The following is a 23018-nucleotide window of genomic DNA, read 5'->3' on the forward strand; positions in this document are numbered from 1 at the left end:
AAGCACCTTGTCTTGGATCATGCATGCACCACGTCGCATAATCGCTTGGGCGAGCAACCGATTGTCGCACACTAGTGAATTATAAGTTATTAGTTGGTATTAAATGGCCTTGCCATTTCATGGCCCGACGATGTTTTACATTGTTACATCCATATACTTTTGTCAAAAATATTAACACGATCGTTGTTAGGAGAGTGAAATGCGATGCAAATGGTTTGTTCATAGAGCATGCTGACGTAGGCCAATATGCGTGACGACAGCGATGTAGGATCGATGGTGCCCCTACCTAATGCCTTCTGGAATACACCTTATTCCAGGCTGGGCGTTTTTTCGCATACCATGCAAATATGCTGTCGTGTTAATGTCGAAGAATAAAGTCACGCTACATCTACAGCAGATTGTAAAGTGTCAAGATAACTCTGTATTTTTCCGAAATTTGTTTATTTCTTTCGTTTCACTTTATAATTTTGACTCTGTTTCAATTTGCACAAAAACTTAATGAAATGTCAATGTGGAAAAACGAAAACTCCAAAGAGTCCGACATAAATCGACGGTACTCGTATTACCAGCGAAATATAAACAAGCGCTATTTCTGAAAAGCTAGACTTATTGAAAGTAAAATACCGATAAACTTTAAGATATCCTCAATCTTTTTTATCAATGATAATTGCTAATGTATATCTTTCGAAAAGTATGCGTTTATTTGCAAAACAACTACCGGTATATACTTTAACATATTGAGCATCTATAAAATGGCTGCGTAACCATATCCTATGAGACGGGGACAAAGCCACTACCTTTTAGACGCCCTTTCAACAGGGTAACACATAAGGCGTGTTATTTTAAAAGTGCCGGTTGAATCATTCATTCACAATCTACACAAGATGTAAAATGGCAACACTGTTGAGCACTGAACTTAATCTTTAGCTTTTATATGGAAAGAGGCATTGCACTCAGCATTTCAAGCTTCTATAAAGTGATACGTCGTCTGTATTCACCTAAGACGTTAAATGTTGTAAATTATTTTAAAAGTAAATGGCGAAGTAACGGACCGAAAAGGCTCGGACTGAAGAACGAAAACTCCGTGTCGCCAGTGTGACATTTATTTTGAGCTGACCGCAAGCAGGCTAAACAAAAATGAACAAATCACAATTTGGAATATGGACTGAAATGAATCGCGATTATTTATTAGGACTTTTTGAAACAAATATTATCGAATCAGGGGCTCAAAGACTTGCACCAAATTTATTACTAATTTGTACTAGGTGTTCCGATAACTTGCTGCATACAGTGCTTATATCAACGTCGATGAACTTAAGAGAAACAAGAATGTCCTATAGTGGACTTGGTTGTTCACCGGGTGTCACAGATATGCATCACTCCGGTGTGTCACGACGACATAATGACAAACATAAATTGGACGAACACAATGGCTGCACTAGTGCTCGATTTAGGGCCAAAATCTCATGTATGGTTTGTGTTTGTTGAGTCGTGGGTCCATTTTGAGTCACGTTAAAAGAGATCGCGTGAAATATCTTGATTAAACTTTTGCACATGATGCAGTTCGTTACGGTAAAAAGCTTTGACATAGTCACCATGGTTTTGCTGATCGAACATTCGAAAAAAAACACAGATAATATTGTAATTCATCTTAACTCGATACGTTCTTATAAAAACAATAAATATTTTGTCCTGTATATATTTATATTGTTTCTAAGTAACACAAAATACTTTATTAGGATTGACAACTTTGACATTTTTTCACAAACGGCGATCTAAATCGTCAAAGAAAGTAACTTGGCCCGCAATGACTTTTTAAGAGTGTTTACAGGATGCAAATGTTGCAATTGGAGCGGCAAATCAGAATACACGACTCGTTACTTTTAAGATTGCGGGTTGACATTATCAACACAATCGATTATTTTTATATTTAAAGACAATAATATTTTAGAAACAAGCATCAAATCAAAATGAAACAGGCGGTCGACATGGCAGATTGGCTCACGGGGAATCCTATGTTGTACACTAAGAGCGAGAAGAAATACAAAAACGCGGCGAAACAGACAGGCCTTTGGAATCGATAGGCAGCAGAGCTTCATCTTGAGTCGGAGCTAATGTTGAAGACCTGGTAGACTGTAAAGGAAGAAGAGAAGCTCGACAAGAAAGTTCCTAATGCAGAACTTTGTAATCCTGGCGTTTAACATAGCAAGAAAAAAGGGCATATCAATATGTAGTGTGAGTATAAATTTATATTGCTCGTGTGGTGTGTTGCTTTTTTTATTATAGGATGTTATTTGTATCCTGTCATTTGCGATATTTACTGTCGGATAATGGGCTGTTGGATAAACTAAGTGGTATACGGTTAGTGGAAACGTGACTTTTGTATTACATGTACCTATCTCACATGCCGGAACTAACTGATGACGGTTGCTATAATGTTTAATCGACGACGTAAGTTTTATACAATGCAAGAAAAGTTTGAAATAAAGAATAAAAACATAAAATGCAAAACATCAGGATACACATAATAGATTGTTAGTATCTTGGTTAGGGAAATGTTATCGTGCTCGGCTCACCGGATAAAATTCTTAGGCCTTGCGCGATAAACTTTCCCTATTTAACACACTAACCACCTACTCTCTATATAATTAAATGATCTACAGCGTTTCAGTGCATGATGTGTAAGTGTTGCTGTTCTTTTAAAAAGAGACTGTTTGTTATGTTATATTTTTACATGTCACTTATACATGGCTGATTAAGGAAATGAATAAAAATATGTCACCCATGTACGATCTGAAGTATTTACATTATAAAGCCAGTTTACGAATTTGTTTTTAACAATACACGTATTGTTCGCCCAGCACCGTGTTTTCCAAAACTGTGTAAGCTTTCCATAGATGTCTTGTCCCCAAGCAAATCTTAAACTGATCATACCCACGTAAAGGACTTAAACGTTTCCCAATGACCTAACGGCTGTCTGTACAATCGCTATAACACATGTGTTGAAATACACCAGTGTTCGTGGTGTAATTATGATATGAGGTATTCAGTTGATATTCATGTTAGTTTATTGATTACACAAATCACAGTAAGGCATCACTGCAACATTTGTTCCTCAATTATAAATCAAATAAGCATTAAGTAACGCATAACAACACTAAATATTATAATTTTTATAATATTTTTATTTCAGTAACCAATAGGTTGTCTATGTAAATATCTGAGATCAATGATAATGCCCATGTAAGCATTTCAAATTTAAATTGATAACACTTCATTTGTGCTACAGTATACGGATACATAATGTTCAAAACAAGAAGTATAAGTTGATTATCTACAAATAAAAACAATACGCATGTTTATAAAACACAATACAGCACAATATCAGTGAAAGAAAGCACAATGCAATAAATATAAAGATACATATACAATAAAATACACACGTATACAAATAGTTGAGACAAAATATTATCCAACATAAAATCTACAAACCAATATAGATGTAAAAAATAAATAAAATTACTTACAAAAATATATCATGCAAACAATAATAACAAAGACTGATGAAGAATGGTATACTGACGACAGAATATTCGCATGTCCTGCATTGTTTATACAGGATATTTTAGACATAAACATAATTTTATGGATATATTAACATTCTTAACACGCCTTCAAATTCATACCTGCTAGAATCGTACCTGCTCAAAACTATAATAAAGTGAAATCAGCAATTCGTTATCTCAATTGGGAAAAGGGAACTTTTACTAAATTAAATGTATACATGTCTATTGAAAGTCGAGTTTCAAACTAGTTAATTTATCATATCCATGTATATATTGTATTATGGCAACAGGTAGCATCAAAGAACTCAAGGTCCGATCATAATTAATTAAACTTAATTAAAAATATTTTTGATCTAACTTGAATGCCATTAATTGACCTTTAAATTGTTGGTCAACTCAAGATGTCCGGTTGTTACTCTGAAAACTTTGACAACCGCAAAATACACCGAAACTCTCGCAAGAACTCAAACAGTGACCCAGCGACCGAGTCTTATAGAGTTTTGTTTTATAATAGCTGATATCCCTCCCTGGCGGCTTCACACCTGCATTCAATTGACCTCCGTCGAATTTTCAGTTGACATTCTTTTCCAGCGCTCGAGCACAGGGACACGCCCTTTAACGGGCCCCCACGTGGCACAACATCCGTGCACGTCAAGGCGACGGGGTCCATCTGACACAGTCGGCCCTCCACGCCCAACAACATGGTAACCATAGCGACGCAGACCAGGACAAATCGTATATTTGCCATAATGGTGGTGATGTTTTTGTTCTGTTAAGAGAAAATGGTTCAACATAAATAAATAATATAAAACATTTTTCTTTACAAAAGAGTTTTTCTGAAAACATTATTCTGAATTGTCCTTTTGTTAAAATTTAAATGCCTTGATACAACGCTATCAACATATGGTATGCTAGATATTAAATATTTAATAAAACAACTGTGTACATGAATAAACAAAGCCTATTTATTCTTTACTACCGGTATACTGTTGATATTTGATTACATCATATCGTCCAAAATAAATTGGGCAAGCTGCCCATATATTTTATTAATTTAATTAATTATAGCGTGTCAATCACTGTATTCAGCTGAGATATATTGACGGTTACATATTTTCTCATTATTATCTGAGTGTTACATTTATTACAAATTTCATTTAAAAACACACAACAAACCTGTTTTGAAAAAATTTCTCTCGTCAAACGATATTGCTTCGTTGTTGCTGTTTTTCGATCTTTGTTTCAATATTTCGTTGGCTTTTTAGCAGATGTTTGTGATTTATGTTCACATTCAACTGAGCGACCTATATACCGTACCTCTAAAGTGGAAAACCCATGTCCTATAATTAATCTTGAAAATCCTTTTGGTTAGTTCCATCTCTCAGCATCATAAGCTAATTTTGTATCTAAATAGGCCGAAACATTTATTAGGCGTTTATGGAAATTTCGTTGTAAAAATGCAAATAGGGCTTTCTGTTTTATAAACATTTTTTTCGGTCGATTACACCGTGAGTTAGACTCCAAACTTTTTTTTACTGCCAAACACACGTAACAATACACGAAACAGATTCGAAATAGTCGCAATCAGCCGATTTTGCACACATATAAGCTCAACATAATACGATATGGGTAACATGCAAGTGCCATTAAAGTTTAACTACAATCATAAGAAGCCAACTGTTGTTTGGCAGGCCTTGATTTTCTCAATAAGTACGTCTTCCTCCGAGAAAACTAGACCACTATAGTAGCTATTACCATCATCTATGAAGTGTCGCAGTTTCCCGTCAAACGTAATTTCGTAAGTTGTTTTGTAATAGGCTTTAAGTGTCGATTCACATCATATCGCTGAACAAAACAAGGAAAAACCAAATGACCAGTTTCAATTAAAATTAGTGTGCCCAATCCCGTTCTTGGAAAGACTGCTCATCTTAAAAATATTTTGTTATGATGTTTATACATAATTTATTATAAGCTAATCAAAATTATTGGTAGTTAAGTGACTTGTTTGGTTAAACCATCGAGATACGTCCGTGGGAAGTTGTTGAGATTTGTTGTCGGGACTCCTACCGATTAATATTAGTCGAAATTGTTTGTCATTTTGTGAATTTAAAGAAATTGACCAATTAATCGGAACTGTTGTGAGTAATTATGTTGTCAACGTTTAACAGAAGAAAGCAGGAATAATAATCAGCATACGTAGTGGCGATGTTGCTAAACTGAAAACGTCCGGACGTACATGTATATTACAAAATAGCGTATGAACCATAAACATCGTCAAGGTATTTAAAATAAAGGGGACCAATGTGTGCGCCTCAAAATGAGCGTAAGCACCATCGACTATAGGAACCAATGTCCGGATCACACGCAAATAAAATTCCTAGCTTTTGCGAGAGTCAGGTTTGTATTCGTATCTTATTTTTTCAATGCGTACGTCCATTGCTGATGAATTACCAACACAAACTTTTACTCGTAGTTGTAAATTTGACAGCTAATTTATATCTTAATTAATAAAACATATATTGGATACAATATTTTACACTTGTTTTATATCTGACAACCATCACCCAGCTTGGAACGAACACATGTGCTTTGTTGAAACATCGCCAGCCCAATGATGACGCTAACATTGGTTGCTGGTTCACAAATGGTAAAATGTTATGCCAACCATTCCCAATTCAAACCTTACAATCGCGGTAAATCGGCATACTTTGAGAAATGGAATCTAATGTTTAACAATCGATGCATCCATCTGCTAGAAAAACAGCCTTGCATTCAAAAGGTCAAGTATACAGTTCAAGGTCACAGAAAGTTGTGCAGAACCTCAAAACAAGGCAAATACTGACTGCATATGACGCACAACTCACAAAAGTCGATCACAAAAGCTCACGACGAGTTCTTTGATCTCAGGTAATCTAAACGACACGCTGAACGTGTGATAATTCTTGGAATATCCAACCAAAATATCAACCAAACATGGCGACTTAAGTGTCTGTTCAAACTATGTTTGTGGTGGTATTTTTTTCACAGGCAACAGGCCTACTTCAAGCTTGTCCAAACAACGTAGCCCATTTGTGTGATAGTCGTTCAGGGTGCCTTTTATTTGGGGACAAATGAGCTTTTCTAGGATTGATGGCGCTGGGTGGGGGGTAGTGTGTTCCGGATCAGGCGTGGTAGGTGCAGGACAGTTGGTGAACCTGGGTCGGGCTTGTTTAATTTATTTCAAGTTTATTCTCAGATTTCGAAATGTTTAATCATGATGTTAAGATCGTTAGTAGGATGAGGAAGTTAGTAAGACGCACATCAAACTGTGTTAAAATGTCTTTCACAAAAAATGTCGTCTTATGTTCGGTCTTTTCCCACATGTCTTATGTTTAATACCAAATTATTACGACGTGTTTCACTGAATTGTGTTTCCGCATTGCCAATGACGCGCACTGACAACCAAGGCATAAATACGACTGTCGCCGGAATCTATACGACATCAACACGGACCATCCCGGATCACCCCGGATGCTGCCACCGTGCCAGATGGTCATCACGGTAGTTTTGAATATCTCACCGTTTCACCGTTTATTTACATTGTATAAGAGTTTAGCAGGAGAATTTCTCTGGTTTAATGACGTTATTTCGTCACACTAATGACGTCATTTTGTGTTTTGAAATGTATTCATAATATCGCAATATCCGGGCACTTGCGTCAGTAAAAGTTACGTGCCCATTGACGACGGTGAAAACAAAAGCGCTGTCGCCATTTTGTTTGAATTGAGAAATAGAGCGTGATCGTTTAAATTTAAAGATCGTGATCGTTTATATTTAAACGATTATATACAGATTTTATTTTTCAACATGCCAACAAGTTGTTCTACTTTACTGAAACAAATAAGATTGAAAACATAAAAAAGACATAATGGTATTTGTCTGGGAAAACAAACACGTTGCTACCTTAAATAAACATTTAACTAAACTAAATGCAATATTTTTAATTTGAATGTTTGCATCAATCTTAGAATCGTGTAAGCCTTTATATTTCGGTTTTTAATTTCCCCTTTGTTCTGCATAAACCGATTATCTCGTCTTGATCAGATATTGTCCAGACTTAGGCTCACTAACAAAATGGTGTCATAAACCACACTTGGTGGCAGATGACAGTGCCATTAAACACGATCGATGATGCCACATCTTCTCGTTCTGTTTGTATTAAGCAGTCATTTGGTTGAATAATTAACGCCGACATACTCAACAGTTGCTTAAATTAGATATGTTACATATTGTAAAAATTAAATATCATGTCTAATATAGATTATCAGAAATTGAACACCGTAAAGATACTAGCCCGATTAATTTATAAACAAAAAGTATTTAATAATTATAAAATTTACGTAAAAAACAAGTAACGTAATTTGGCGTGTATCGGTTTTTTAAAACTACGTCATTCCGTATGAAGATTTGATGTTATGGCAATAAACGAACGAAATCATAAAAAACACAAGAAATTACGTTTGACAGCAACGGGGGAAAATAATGTTTTAAAAAAAATATTAATATAGATTAGTGTGTTTAAAATGTTAGATATTTGTCACTCATACTCATAACAATGAACTAGTTTATAAAACACATGTCAGGAACAAGAGCCTGAAGAAGTGATATCGAACAGGGCTGAGTACTGCAGTTTTAGTATTGATTTCCTACATACAGCTCTCTTGCATGACATTTAAGTCAATTTACAATCATTAGGACTGTGTATATCTTTCAGCTGTCACATATGCAGGTGGTGTGAAATTCCATTTGAGTAACTGCTAACTTACAGGTTGACATTTTTTTTTAATTGAAATATTAATTAGATCTATTTATTGGTTTCAATTTGATTTATTCAAAAAAGTAAAAGCGATTAGTAATTAAAGTAATTCACGTTTATTAAACCAATTATGGGTCATAATGAATGGCATGAAACCACAATGTAAACGGATAATGCACCAAAATAAAAGAAATACTATAAATGAGATCAGTATAAAGTAAATAATGCTTGATTGTGATTTTTATAACACAACTAAGTCGTGCACCAGAATTCCCTACTTATTTTACAGCTTCAGGTTATTATTATAAATTGACATATAATCTACGAAGATAAATGAACCCTAAAAAGAACGACAACATTCATGCACCTGGTGTCTCAATGAGAAAGTTATGAATTTCACCGTACTCGAACATCGGCCATTTGGTCGGGTCATTTTTCAGAACATCCAGCATGCATTTTGTACGGACATTCATTTAGTCAAATTTTATTTTCTGGTCATATCGGGCTTTCGAAGTGCAATCTAACCCTTCATAATAGTAAAAAACATTTTAAACATCAATTAAAACACATTTAATTAATTATCAACTTCCAAATAGGAATGCAATTGGCGAAATGTCAGCAGATGTAGCTCAATAAGCATAGTTAATCGACAATATCTAGGACATTGTTTTCGCCGTCGCTAAGGTACTGCCCCGTTTCTGACGTCAGCGCAATAACAAGAATTGAGGCTCGCCACGAGAGAAAGAGTAACTTTTCAGCGAAAGGGGAACAGTTGTTAATTATTTTCTTGAAAAAGGGGCATAAAAGAAACAGAAAATGTGTTCATGTCAGTGTAAGATCGTTTGTTTTTTCACTCGTGATCATGGAAAAATAATATGTTCACGAACATATATTTTCTATGATCACTCGTGAAATAACAAACGATCTTGCACTGAAATATACAAATATCCTTTATAACATAATTTTTCGTCGCTATTGTTTTCATCAAAAAGTACAGAAAAAACACTTATACTATAAATTAAAATAAAATGACGCGCTAGGTTGATGAGCTGGTTCAGCATTCGATGTAACTGTTACAAAACAGTTTTCAAATTACAATGAACAGCTCTTCACCAGATATTCGCCAGGTTTTCGAATAATTAAATGCTGTTTGTCGTCGTATAAAGCCGGACTATCAAGCATCACAATCCATATAATTATCCTCATCATTATCAGTATCATCAGCATCATTATAATCATTATCATTATCATCGTCATTTTCATTATTAAAATCATCAACATTATCATAATCAGCATTATCATCATCATTATCATTATTATCATTATCATAAGTATCATCATAATTATTATCAGCATTATCATCACCAACATTATCATTTACAGCATTACATTATTATCATCAGCATTATCATCATCGGCATTATCACCACCATTATCATCAACATAATCATCATCATCATAATCATCATTATCATTATTATCATTAAATTCTGCGAGATGGGATTTAACGCGTAATTGTAACTGGGCCACATTTTGTGTCGTTTGAACATACAGAGAGTAGTCCGGAATTCCTTACACTGAACAGTGCTACATCCTTTGCGCTGTGCACAGACACGGTGATGTAGCCAAAGTTCAGAGGTTTTATTTTGAATCAGCCTATGAAATATTCGAAATTATACACGCTTGTCTGCTGGCGTTATGTAAAAGTCATTTAAGGTGAAAAGCTGGGTAAAACAGCTATGCCGAAAAAGCGCATTAGTGCTCAATACCTATGTTTAGGTCAGAGTGGTTGGCACCGTGTGAACTGCTAGGGTAACAAGAAATGCATGAAAAACAAAGTAAGGGTCAACAGGGCTGTCTTTATGACTACCTAATTCGTGAGTAAAAAGTAATGCTCGCAGTTTATTCTTTTTATTTTCCTCAATGATCTTATTGTATATTTTGAATTTGTATATGGTGTCAAAAATCAAAAGTTTTGTACAGGGAATTTTCATCATGAAATTGTATTGTTAGTGAGATAGGTATTCGATATTTCAATAACATTCATTGAATATGATAGGTGATTGCAAATTGTCTTAATATTCAGTTCCCATTACCATTTTCATAATACTTTCGTTGCTTTCATAACGTCCAAAAAGGACCATGTTGTTGTTTTTTTGTCTAAGTTTTCTCTATAAAATAAATAGGATGATAAAAAGTGCAAACAAATCTCGACCCGTGCGTTATGACACTCTTTATAAGTTTAAGTGGCGTGTGTTTATTTCAAACTTGCAAGTAATTTTGAAAACTGAGTTGCGTCTTACATTATGCAATAGCGAACAACTTTAGTGCCTTCAGCGTTTTGATTATTGAAGACGAAATACTGCAGTCCGAAGAGATTCAGCTTCTATATGGCGGTTGCAACATCATTCATAGCGTTATAAAGCACCTGTCTTGGATCATGAACACACCACGTCGCATGATCGCTTGGGCGAGCAACCAATTGTCGCACACTAGTGAATTATTAGTTATTAGTTGGTATTAAATGGTCTTGCCATGTCATGGCCCTACGATGTTTTGCATAGTTATAGTTATATACTTTTGTCATAAAAAATATCAAAACGATCGTTGTTAGGAGTGTGAAATGTGATGCAGATAGCGTGTTCATTGACATGCTGACGTAGGCCAATATGCATGACGACAGCGATGTAGCATCGATGGTTTTTCCCCTACCTGTGTTCTGGGATACACCTAATTCCAGGCTAGGCGTTTTTTCGCAAACCATGCAAATATGCCGTCGTGTTAATGTCGATGCATGAAGTCACGCGACATATACATGTTTACGAATCTTTTAACAAGATGCAACAAGCTACATATACAGCAGATGTCAAGAATGCCATAATTATTAAAGGGGCCTTTTCACAGATTTTGGCATATTTTGAAGTTTGTCATTAAATGCTTTATATTGATAAATGTAAACATTGGTTCTAAGAAGCTCCAGTAAAAAATCAAGAATAAAATTTATAAAAATAAAAAAATAAACCTCAGCAGGGCTCGAACCAGTGACCCCTGGAGTCCTGGAGTAAAAACAAATTAGACCGTCGGCCATTCTGCCAAGTATGTATGACGGACGTATTTATACTTTATATAAGCAATCTTCGTAGTTTCACAAAATTAAACGACAACAACAGAACTCTCCAAGAACTCTCCAAATTATTCAATCGTTTCGCTTTGCAACGCTTTATAATTTTCAGGTTTTTAAATCGTCAAAAGATGCATATAATGGATATATTAGAGCATGGTAAATGTTCAGTTTTACTGTTTCCTCACAAATATCATAACTAAAACGAAAATTTGCGAATCTGAAACAACTTTTTTTCAATTTTGTCAATTTGCCAAAACGTGAAATGGTCCCTTTAAAGTAAAGTGTCAAGATGAGTCTGAAATATAAATCACATGAATGTCATACATATATGCATAGTAACCCAGAGGTTTGTTTAACCAGATTTTAAGTTGCCAAATGCAAAATCTTTTACACCTGAAAATATTATATCAGCCTTTCGAAAATCTGGCATCTATCCACTTGACCGTAACAGGAGTTTTGAAAAACAGACGGCCCCCCCCCCCCTCCTCAACTATTTACATGGATGAAACTTAAGAAGAAGACACAGATGTTATACATGCAGTCAGTCAGTAAAATTTAAAGTTCCGGTTAAGAACTGACAACGAGCATTGCAAAGGCTTCCTCGCGAACAGAACAATTGGGCATGTTGTTCACATACCCAAACAGAAATATACACCACCAAGTTATTGGAAGTCTGATGTCCGACAAAACTGACATTCTGAAAAGGCTGCCGGCCAAGAAGATCTCAAACAACTCAAAGTCTATGGACAAAACATGTGAAAAAATGAGTTCGCTGTCTACCCTTATCATTCGACTGTTTCAAATGACATCACCAAGGCCATTTACATCAACCTTACATGGCGCCAGTACAACGCAGAATCCTCCAGTTTTTCTATTAATACCTGTTACTGTTTAAGAAGTGAAGCTGCTTTGAAGATATTATATATAAACTGTGATTTAGCGACATACAGTCTGCTGACCTACCTACCGCGAGAATACCAATATGGCATCTCACAGCCCATTAAAGGTATGCTGTCTTGAATACATAAAACGCAATTGAACACTATATTTGAATAAAATCTATATTAATATTAGCGGACAAGGAGTTTAGTTTTCGCAAAGATGCCCATTTGTTTCAACTTCCATTTTATTTGAACGTTACGTACCGGGAGAATACAGATGGCCAGTGTAACTGTAGCCTTCAGTGTAGTTGCTTAAAGTATGTGGTTTTTTCTTGTCCGTATGTATGTGTATAAAAAATGAAAAGGTTCCATCTGATATTTTAATAATGTATCAAGTTGAGAAGATACCCGGAAAAGTATAAATATAAGCTATGGATATACAGTAGAGATGTAGCTGCCCAACATTTCGAGCGGCATCTTCCCGGCGCACCGATAGTTGTGCAGTGTCCATTTGAAGTTTTACACGCAACGTGGTTACACTCTTTCCCGTAGTTTTGGTTGCTCAGTTGGCCTCGATGACAGTCTCTATCCATTCGTAGTAGTGGTTACGCGCGTGTAGAAGCCGGGGTACTGCGGTCTGGCGCAACCATAGCCTCCAGAAGACACGCCAACCTGAGTCCAGTGGCCATCATGGAAGCACGCCAGTGGACCGCCCGAGTCGCCCTGGGAAAGAATGTAAGGTGGCATATAATGACATAAAGTACTACCTTGTACGTAGTTATTCAATACACAGATCTACACACGAGTTCAGGATTTGTTTAAGCGAATCTGACGTTTTTCTTAAACGAGCAAAATAAGTTATGATTTAAGATGACCGATCAGTTATTAATCACATTCTATCAAGCGAAAATGAAACACATCTAATTTAAACAAAACGTATTGTTAATCTGTGTTAATTATGCCCGCGTAACTACAAATGTGGGATATTCAATCCTACCTGACAGGAGTCTCTTCCCTTAGTGCTGGCGCAAATAACAGAGTCAGCAATGGCGACAGTGGGAAGTGAATTGTACAGGTCAGCGCAGACAGAAGTGGAAACAATCTGCACGCTAGCATGGTGCGGTATTTCCGAGCCCACACCCCCTGAAAAACACGTCCTGATGGTAGATTTGCGCAACTATTCTGATTCTTGTGTATTCCTGCTGTATACGAAGCATTGTATTCAATCAAAAGAATATGAATGACAAACACAGATAAACAGATTTGCTCATAATTGGATTGCAACTGGGAAGCAGCACTTAACAAGAGAAAGTTATTTTTCTTACTTTGGGAAAACAGTTAATACTCTCTGAACCTTAAATGTTATGTATTATAGTGCATGCTCGTTATTTAGTCATATAAGAACATGAGCCTACCTTCCACTAAGTCTCCCCAGCCCGCAGTGACGCAGTGGCTGTGATCGGGCGCGGTGTTCACATACTCGGACATGTGAGCGGGCCTGCTCAACTTTACCAGGGCGATATCAAACAGCATCGTAGGCTCCACTAAAATAAGCATATGTAAACGTGTTTTGCATTGGAACTGACTCGTGCAAACGTCTGATATATTGGAGTTGACACGTGCGCACGAATGACATACTGCTATTGAGACCTTCAAATGTTTTCTACAGGTGTCAAGTGCACACGTCTGAGAAATTGGAGTTGACACTGACAAACGTATGATGCAAGGAGTTTACACTTAAAATTGTGAAATACATTGGTAGTGTCTTTAGTAAAGCGACGTTAATCTAGTGAATCGATACTATATGAAGCGCGGAGCGCTATGGAAATCGTTTTGGGATTTTACTTGTTTTGGATTTAGAGCTTACCCGATAAACTTTGTTAATGAAGAACAAAATGCAATTCACAACCAATAAAGAGCGTGTGTTACAATGACATTAACACTGGTGTGGACACTGACTGGCGTGCCATACAATGGTGTTTACATTGACAAGCGACTTTGGAACAAAAAGTGTATCATACAATAGCGTTGGTATTGACAAGCGTTTGGAACAAAGGTGTAAATCTCAATAGATCCCATGCATGTCAGTGTCAACTCCAATATATCACACGCTTGTCATTGACTTCCCTAGTGCATCGCACGGGTGTCAGCGTCAAAACATTTGCCCGGTGGACACTGAAATGAGTTTAGTTAATTGGATATGACACTTACACGTGTGCAATACATTGCAGTGGGCACTTGCACTGGTGCATTGGAATGGACACTGGCATAAGACAGATATATCGCAGTAGACACCAACCAGCGTGTGGTGCACTGCACAGGAGTGGACTGACACGCGTTGATCCACTTGCGTTGACATGTGCTGCCGCGTGGATCATACTAATGGCCACATTCAAGTGTGCGATATATTGGAATTAGCACATTCAAGTGCACGACACCTTCATGAGTCTGACACAATTGGACAGACCTTTGCAAGTGAAAGGATGAGATACAAATGAGTAGATACGTGTAAGTTGTGATAAATGGCCAGGTTTGGGATAGACTGAAACGCAAACATGCAATCTTGTGACAGCGTGGAAAGGATCGGGGAAAATGTATTTCATTGGACATATGCATGTTTGTTTGGCGCTGGAATGTTAATGGAGCTCTATTATATTCATGACTAGTAATTAAGGAGTTAACTAACGGAGCAGCCACTTACGCGTAAACTTGGGATGTGTGACTATCCTGTCCAATGTGAGCTTCTGCTCCGTGCCGTCCTCTCGACCCTGCATGTGTTCCCCGAGCACCGCGCGCCAGTTGTTTTTGTCCGACATGTCGACTCTCTCAGGATCACTGCGGATATGCGCATGTATTACACTCACATACAAACTAACGATTGATGCAAAGCATCAAAGGGCCTCGGGAATTTCAGTGTAAAAAGCAATCAATGAAGTTACATGGAACGATTTTTTTCTACTGTAAATATTAATATATTGGCCGATTATTTTAAACAAAATAGAAAAAGATACTGGTATAACCATTATCTATGATTTTGTGTTATAACCCCCAAATAACCATTATCTATTATGTTGTGTTATAACCCCCAAATAACCATTATCTATGATTTTGTGTTGTAACCCCCAAATATTTTATAGTTCATTTTATTTACATTGGTTTCCTTTTTTTACTGGCATCCGTGTGCAGTTTTCATTAATGGAACAGAACTGTGTAGGTTTAAAAAAATCTGCCTCATTTTGTAAGCGTAATTTCATATTTTTCTCAACTTTAAGGGGAGATGATTCTGAACTTATTCTTACGTTGCTCATTTACGATAGGGGTTGAGTACTCATTGATATGAAAACACTGTAAAAGTTGTAATGTGTTAACGAATCCCCCCCACCCTCTCACACATATATTTCATGGGCATAATAAAAACAAAAAATGGTTACAATAAAACAGCATATTTATTTAAACTAAAATGTATACATAAAAACAAAAAGTTAACATAGAACACAAATAAAATAATTTGATTCTAATGGGGCTCGAACCTTGGGCCTCTCACATGTGAAGCGAGCGTGTAACCACTACACTACGGAACCGCTTGAAAAATCCCCTTGTAAGTAAGATATTAATAAGCTATTAATAGTCGGTTTAAATGTAAACCCGGAAGTTTAAACGCTGGATAGTGAGCGGGGTTAAAGGTCCATACCAAAGGGTCCACACCACTAGCAAGATACGGGTCAGGCATGCGGCCTTCTATATGTGGTTCTTAAAAAAAACCTGTAGGAGGACTTGATAGTAATGAGACTGGGGTGCTGCGATGGTGCTCCTCATTGATAAGTGGCTGCTTCCTTTATCAAGACTCATTATTACAATTAATAATACGTGTCGCGCTTCGCGCTCTATAGCGCCTTTATTAGTAACTAGGTGGTTGCTCGGATAGTGGAACAAAGAAGTTTTGTTTTTATACAAAACCAGAAAGTTTCACCGGTTCGCGTATTTACCCAGTCCCTGTGATCTTTTATTATTGCCCAGTCCCTGTGATCAGTTATTAATTAAAACAATTAGCTTTGCATTATTGGCAATAAATGTTGTAGTAAATGTAATAGGCTCAAATGCAGTACTTATTTACACTAATTTACACAATAAATCACCACTATGCAAGATATTGTGACAGCAAAAATATATACATTGATCCGTAAAATAACTTCTCCTCTTATAAGCGAAAAAAAACGTATTACATACTAGTCGCCGCACTCCGGTGCGACGCCAATAAACATTCAAAGCTCTGACATTATTGTTGTGCTTACTTTCATTGTAGTAACTAACTGAAAAGCAATCCTTTACCAGCATTGGCATTTCTAGATTATTAGTTTTGATAGCGTATCACGTAACAAGAGAACATCACACGTCTGTTCTGTTGCCTTCGTTTTGCTATTATGGTTTCACGTAGATCTATCGCGAGTTTAAATTAAGAAAAAATATGTGACGCGATTAAATAAAATACCCTACACAATCATTGTATCGGGCACATGCAAAGGTTGTGTCAAAACACTCTATGCAATCATACATGTGTTTTTACAGAGATTTATATTTTGATATTTTCTATTAAACGTAACGTTGAACTTAGGGCTAAGAATAGAAGAAGTGTGTGCAGCAAGCGGTCTTAAAATGGTTGTTATGTATGTTAAGCTATTTCTAAACTACAAGATATATGATGAAGTTTAAGTTTGAACAAGTTCGTTTGTTCTCATAGTTGATATTTAATCTGTTAATGTGACCTTGACCAGAGACGTAGATTTGATCTACGTTTCTGCCTTGACATGTCAGCAAGAGAAACAAGTGTTACGATTGACACGCTGCACTCAATCTGATTATAACCTGGCAAGCAAGCATTGTGTCACACCGGTCTTACTGACCTGTGTGAATGCGCGCTAAGCATTGTGGGAAACGGACTTTTTTCCATCATGGCGTTGGTAAACATAATAAACACGGAAGTGAAAAATGGTAATTAATTATTATCAAAAACAGGCCCCATCAAACCGGGCCAGCTGTAATATATACATGGATGCAGTTTGTGCTTCAAAAAAAGCCACTTTTCATGTCAGTCTATTGTTTGTAAGAATCACTAAACACGTAACTTAGACTAACTAAACACGTTGCAAGACTGTATCTTCGAAATAGTAAATAAATCAAAATCATAAATAAATATTTATAATTAAATACCTGCTGAAATTTGAGAACGTAAACGATTTAAAATTAACGCTGTGAACATTACAAGGAATCTTACATGTAGGCCTCATGTGTGAGAGGATTAATCAGGTATAAAATAAATGGAGTTCAAAGGATCTAACATTTTGAGGAGGACGTCATGGTATCTTGGACATTTGGCACTTGCATATATTTATTTAGTAGATACTGAAAATGCTGAATGTGCTAATTGCAACATCAAAGACGAGCAGGTGAGATTTTTACAGCTTTATTTTTCTTGACAAAATGTTGTATGTTTTCCATTTAATTTATATGGCGCTCTAGTCTTATTTATAAGACGCGCAAAGAATTTAGAGATACTTTTTATATGGGCTAAATTCTTTGCTCTAAATATTACCCATATAAAAAGTAGCTTAATATTTAAGAGCGTCAAAAATTTAGACTAATAGCGCTCAATTTAAGCTCGGCTGTTTTCGGGGAAAACCTAGGTATTGTCATAGACAGCTCGTCGTCAGACGTCCGCGTCTTGCTAAAACCTTTTCATCGGCTCTAAAATCAAAGTGCTTCAAACTATAACATTGAAACCTCACATGTATATGCACCTTGATGATTTCTACACACCACAGCCATTTTGGGGTCACTCGGTCAAAGGTCACTAACCTCTAAAAATTCTTTTAATAAATTTCATTTATTCAAAACTGCACCGCAGCCTAGCTTGGCACCCATAATGTGGTGCTCTTGTTTATATATAATTTTAAAAATGTATTAATAACCAGAATAGTTGATGCATGTATAAATAAAAAGATACAGCCATGAACAGTGTGTTTTAATTTTTTAATAAATATGCTTTGATTGCGTATATGCAAAACAATCAAGTCCATATATAGTTAACTGATTTTTAAAATGTTGAACGTCACACATTACGTACCAGTCCGTTTATGTACTGACACTTTATGTACCACTATCTGACACTTTATGTAACATATTTATAATATAAAGAGATAACTAATTTAATATGAATGTGTGTTATTGATGAAATGTATTTTGTGTGATAGTATTTATTAATTTAGACTTATAGATCTATATTGGCCATATATGTTATATTTTGTCAGATTGTCTAAGTGTCACTGAGTGTCTTAGTTAAATTTATTAGCCCAAGTACATGTAGTACTTAATAAATGATTTATTAGTCTTACCTGAAATTGATGTAAATTATAAAAATTCATTTTTCTCTTATCTTATCCTGACTAAGGATTATAAAGTTTAAAATGTTTGTATTATATTGTATAAGTGAACTGTGATACTTTGAAGAGAAGAGAGAATGACCTTAATGTTCAAACTGTAAAAAAATCAAATTATTTCCTTCTTTAGATTTTAATCATGTTTAGAGAATGACCTTAATTCATTAGGACTGCTATGAATGAATGGACAATAACACCTATATTTTATGTAGGTGGTACGTGAAGTTTCAGAGTACCGGTAGTACATAAAAGGTCTGGTTCATGTACATAAGGTTTTACACCCTAAAATGTTCATGGTATCAGTGTTTCAATAATGTAGTGTTTCTTATTATGTATTGCTTAGGTTGTTTTGTTTCAAATTTGCATTTATTTTAAAGCATTTTCATTCATTTTGTGAATTCCATGTTTTTTGTAATAAGGTGAATTATGTTGTACATGGCGTCAAATATTAATTCATGGTCGCTATGGTGTACAGAATGATGTCCGCTGGGCGTGGGTTCGATCAATACTCTGGGAGTTCTCATTATCGTCTCCATGGACAACAAGTTCTGGTGTACCAAGTAGTAGTAGTAGTAGTGGTTGTGGTGGTGGTTGTAGTAGTAGTAGTAGTATTAGTAGTAGTAGAAGTAGTAGACTGTAGTAGTAGTAGTAGTAGAAGTAGTAGTAGTAGTAGTAGTAGTAGTAGTAGTAGTAGTAGTAGTAGACTAGTAGTAGTAGAAGTAAGATCAGTAGTAGTAGTCATAGTTGTTGTTCTTGTTGTAGTAATAGATAATTAATTAATTAGTAGTAGTAGTAGTAGTAAGAGTTGTAATGGTTGTGTTTGTATTTGTATTGAATTCTGATAATACAACACAATGATGCTGCTGCTAACGATGATGAATATGATAATGCTGCTGCTGATTGTGATGATGATTATATGATGGGACTTTGGTATTATAAAATTTGTGAGGTTCAAACACAAAACCTGTTGGATAATAAAACTGCTCATTTTCTGACAAAAGAGCTAGATTGTAGAGTAAAAAATACGTATAAAATTTCCTAATAGGAAAGCTACCATTAAAGGACCATGACTTGTGGGCTTCATCAAAAGCAATGCATGAAACAGTTATATCTCTTTCAAATGCACTCAATATTGCTGTTCCAATTGATATGCTCAGAAATGCTTCTAAATGGGCATACACCAATGAGTACTTTCCTTCAGTTATTTCTTCTAAAGACACATTAACAACACTGTCGTCCTTAGTAGGAATTCCGGACGCCCCCCCCCCTAAGATGTTCCCTCCCCAGACATTTCCCCCATTTTAGTTTTAGTGCTTACATTACCCCCCCCCCCCCCACCCCACAATAAATTTATAATGGTTTGGTTGAAGTATAATCTTGATTTATTATCAAAATGATTATTTTGCTTATGTAATCTTATGTAATTAACTTTTTATATGAAGCAGCTTGTTTGTTGTTTTCTTTGGATTAATCATTCATTATTTTTGTTAAACTGTTTAAGGACTGCATGTAAATCATTAGTAAGACGTGCATGTTGGTGTACTAGAGGAATACTAGAGGAATACATGGGAAATATTCTCAAAATCTTACACATGTTGTTTTTAATATAATTAAAAAGGATCAATTGATGAATTAATTCAGTTTGAGTCAACTTGGGCTGGGTTGTAGAACTATAGTTATTTGTTGTTTTTAATCCAATTAAATAGGGTACTATGTAACTGTCAAAGAAAATATGCATTCATACACATATAAGCCAAGTTTTGGATGTCACTAATATTTTCAATTTTACTAGTACCTAATTAAGACTAATTAAAACAGAATTGGACTTTCCTTGCAAAGTATTTATTATTAATAATATAATAAGCTAATGTAATCAAAACATATTGATATTTTAATAATTTAACTCAATGATATTAATAATAGTTAAATTTGCCCCAAAAAACTAGGGCAGGTAGATAGGAAGGATTTTTTTTTGGAAAACCAGCAGTGTTGTCAGTGTAAAATATTTGTAAAGCTTCTTCAATTTCAGTTTTACATTTTATGACCTGCAACATATTCTATGCTACTTTATTTTACTATAGTAAGTCATTAAAGTGTTATTTATTTTTCAACTATATAATGTGCTAATATAATGAAATACTACCCCATTTAAAGATTACACCTAATCTAAATTCATTAATACAGTTATAATTGTTTTATTGTAACATACTATTCCACTAAAAAATGACTATCATAGAACATCAATGCTGTGCGTTTACTAAAATTTTCATTGATCTCAATTATTTAAAGAAAAAAATCTATCAGGCACTTATAAAAAAATATATAATTAATGTGTCAAAATTTAACAAACTGAACAAGTCAATTTGAACTTCTCTTGCAATGCAAATGGAGCCACTTGAAATACCAAATTGTTCCCATACTAGTCGGCAATATAGCTATGACATTGTGTCTATTCATAACATGCATCAGATACACCTTCTGAAACTTTTTAAGCGGTTTTGAAAACGCTATTTCATTGCAAACTTTCGTCAATACAGGATACATGTTGTTATACAACCGAAAGTGAAAGTACAGTTTTAAAAAAATGAATAAAGAGCGAAATTGTTGAAAACTTACGAAAATTTTAATTGATACTAACATAAGACTGTAAGACTGAACAAAATTATACTTAACTTTTAAATCATAACATGAAAGTTTACTTATAAAGCAAATTATTCATTCATCCGCGGACTTCTTTGTGTCGTAGTCATAAATGCCTCCAAATGGAGGTGCGTGATGCGTCTAAGTATAGAGGTGATCATCTATGTATAGAATGGGCAAGCAAGCTGTTGTATGGCCATATTTTACCTTTGATCTTTGGGTGGGTCTAGTCCTTAAAGCTCGGAATGGATTGCACACCAACTACGCACGTTGCTAATTTGTGGCCAGTTTTTTTACAACAACCTAATAAATTCATGTTCGGACACGCCCTTTGGAACTAACAGATGTGCTGCGCTCACGAGTCTTCTAATCAAGGAGATCAAGTGTACCATTTCATGTTTAAACTACCTGATTTATAATGAAGTAATAGTACTGACCAAAATCGACCTATGGAATTACGTACGTATTGACAAGTGAATTGTGCACCCCTTTAATGGGGGCATAAAACAATGTGGTGCAAAATGACAATTAGTAGCGAACTTTGAAGACCAAACGGTTTAATAGTGCCATGGGCTCTATTTGTGTGTCGCGATGGTAAAGCATCGACATTTTCATTTCCAGAGACACTGGAACTCACACGAAGCAGTGCGCGGCGGTGAGAAGCCATTGCGGATGAATTAGTGATGCCCCACACAGATGGGGTAACCCGGACTTATGCGTGTAGTTGTGTTGTAACATGATTTTCAGTGACACCAGCCACGGCCACTCTCCAGGATGTGACGCCAAGCCGCCTACAACGCGCTTCCGGTGTAGCCCAGCTTCGGGTTGCACAATGTAGGTTTTGCCACGCGAGTCCGTGAGTTCTCACAAATATATTCATATACAAGTGACATTTATTGTAATAAATAAATATTCATATTTTAAAGATTTCATTCAAACAATCTTAACATTTTAAGAACGTCACAAGCGAGATTATTGGCAATTAGTCCATAGGAGTCGCATTATGTCAAAATGGGTCTTATGCCGGAGAGCGTAGCTCCAGACCAGCCTGCGCAATCCCCAGTCTGCCCAGGAGCTACCATGTCCACTATAAAGTCACGCATGGTTTCGCGGTCTTATCAAAGGACAGGATTGTTCCTGGCTAGAATACGCAATTGCACAGACTAGTCTGAAGCTACGGTGTCCGCATGTGGCATAATACCCAAGTTCGCATGACGCGGAACAAATGCACGTCTTTAAACTTTGATTCTGATTAATAAAAGAATAAAATATTGAATCAGTAAACGTAATTTTAATGCATTATCCAGAATAATTTCAATAATAAACTACTGTGAAGTGGCTACAATACATTGACTAACCATGCGGCGCCAATCTATCTGCAAACCAAGCATAGAACGGCTCAAAGACGCACGCAGAAAATGTAATATGTTTTGAAATGGCTACCCATAACTTAATATGTTGATACAACACTATACATCTATAAATGTAACATGTCTTTTCAAATTTAAAAGCAAATAATTGTTATTTTATGTATCCAGTATCCAACCAAAACTGATTAAATGGTTATATGCAATGGTT

General features: G+C 35.7%; 1 protein-coding gene across 1 annotated transcript; it reads right to left on the minus strand.

Annotated features, from left to right (window-relative positions):
* Positions 1-12637: 12637 nt before the first annotated feature.
* On the minus strand, positions 12638-21388 carry LOC127848497 (transmembrane protease serine 9-like). Its single transcript, XM_052380989.1, has 5 exons — positions 21205-21388; positions 15068-15201; positions 13782-13910; positions 13364-13509; positions 12638-13089 (listed from the first exon to the last, which is right to left on the minus strand). The coding sequence occupies exons 1-5, from the start codon at positions 21342-21344 to the stop codon at positions 12952-12954; spliced, it is 687 nt and encodes a 228-aa protein (XP_052236949.1). The 5' UTR covers positions 21345-21388; the 3' UTR covers positions 12638-12951.
* Positions 21389-23018: the final 1630 nt, after the last annotated feature.

The sequence above is a fragment of the Dreissena polymorpha genome, chromosome 10 (assembly GCF_020536995.1).
Source record: "Dreissena polymorpha isolate Duluth1 chromosome 10, UMN_Dpol_1.0, whole genome shotgun sequence".
In the NCBI taxonomy this organism is placed as follows: domain Eukaryota; kingdom Metazoa; phylum Mollusca; class Bivalvia; order Myida; family Dreissenidae; genus Dreissena; species Dreissena polymorpha.

What these genes read in the sequence shown, in the direction of transcription:
- LOC127848497 (XM_052380989.1), bottom strand. Translation starts at nt 21,344, where the DNA reads ATGTATCCTGTATTGACGAAAGTTTGCAATGAAATAGCGTTTTCAAAA. An exon ending in ACTAGTATGGGAACAATTTG is followed by an intron (nt 15,202 to 21,204) that starts GTATTTCAAGTG and finishes GCATATCCGCAG; the next exon opens with TGATCCTGAGAGAGTCGACA. An exon ending in CTGGGGAGACTTAGTGGAAG is followed by an intron (nt 13,510 to 13,781) that starts GTAGGCTCATGT and finishes CGTGTTTTTCAG; the next exon opens with GGGGTGTGGGCTCGGAAATA.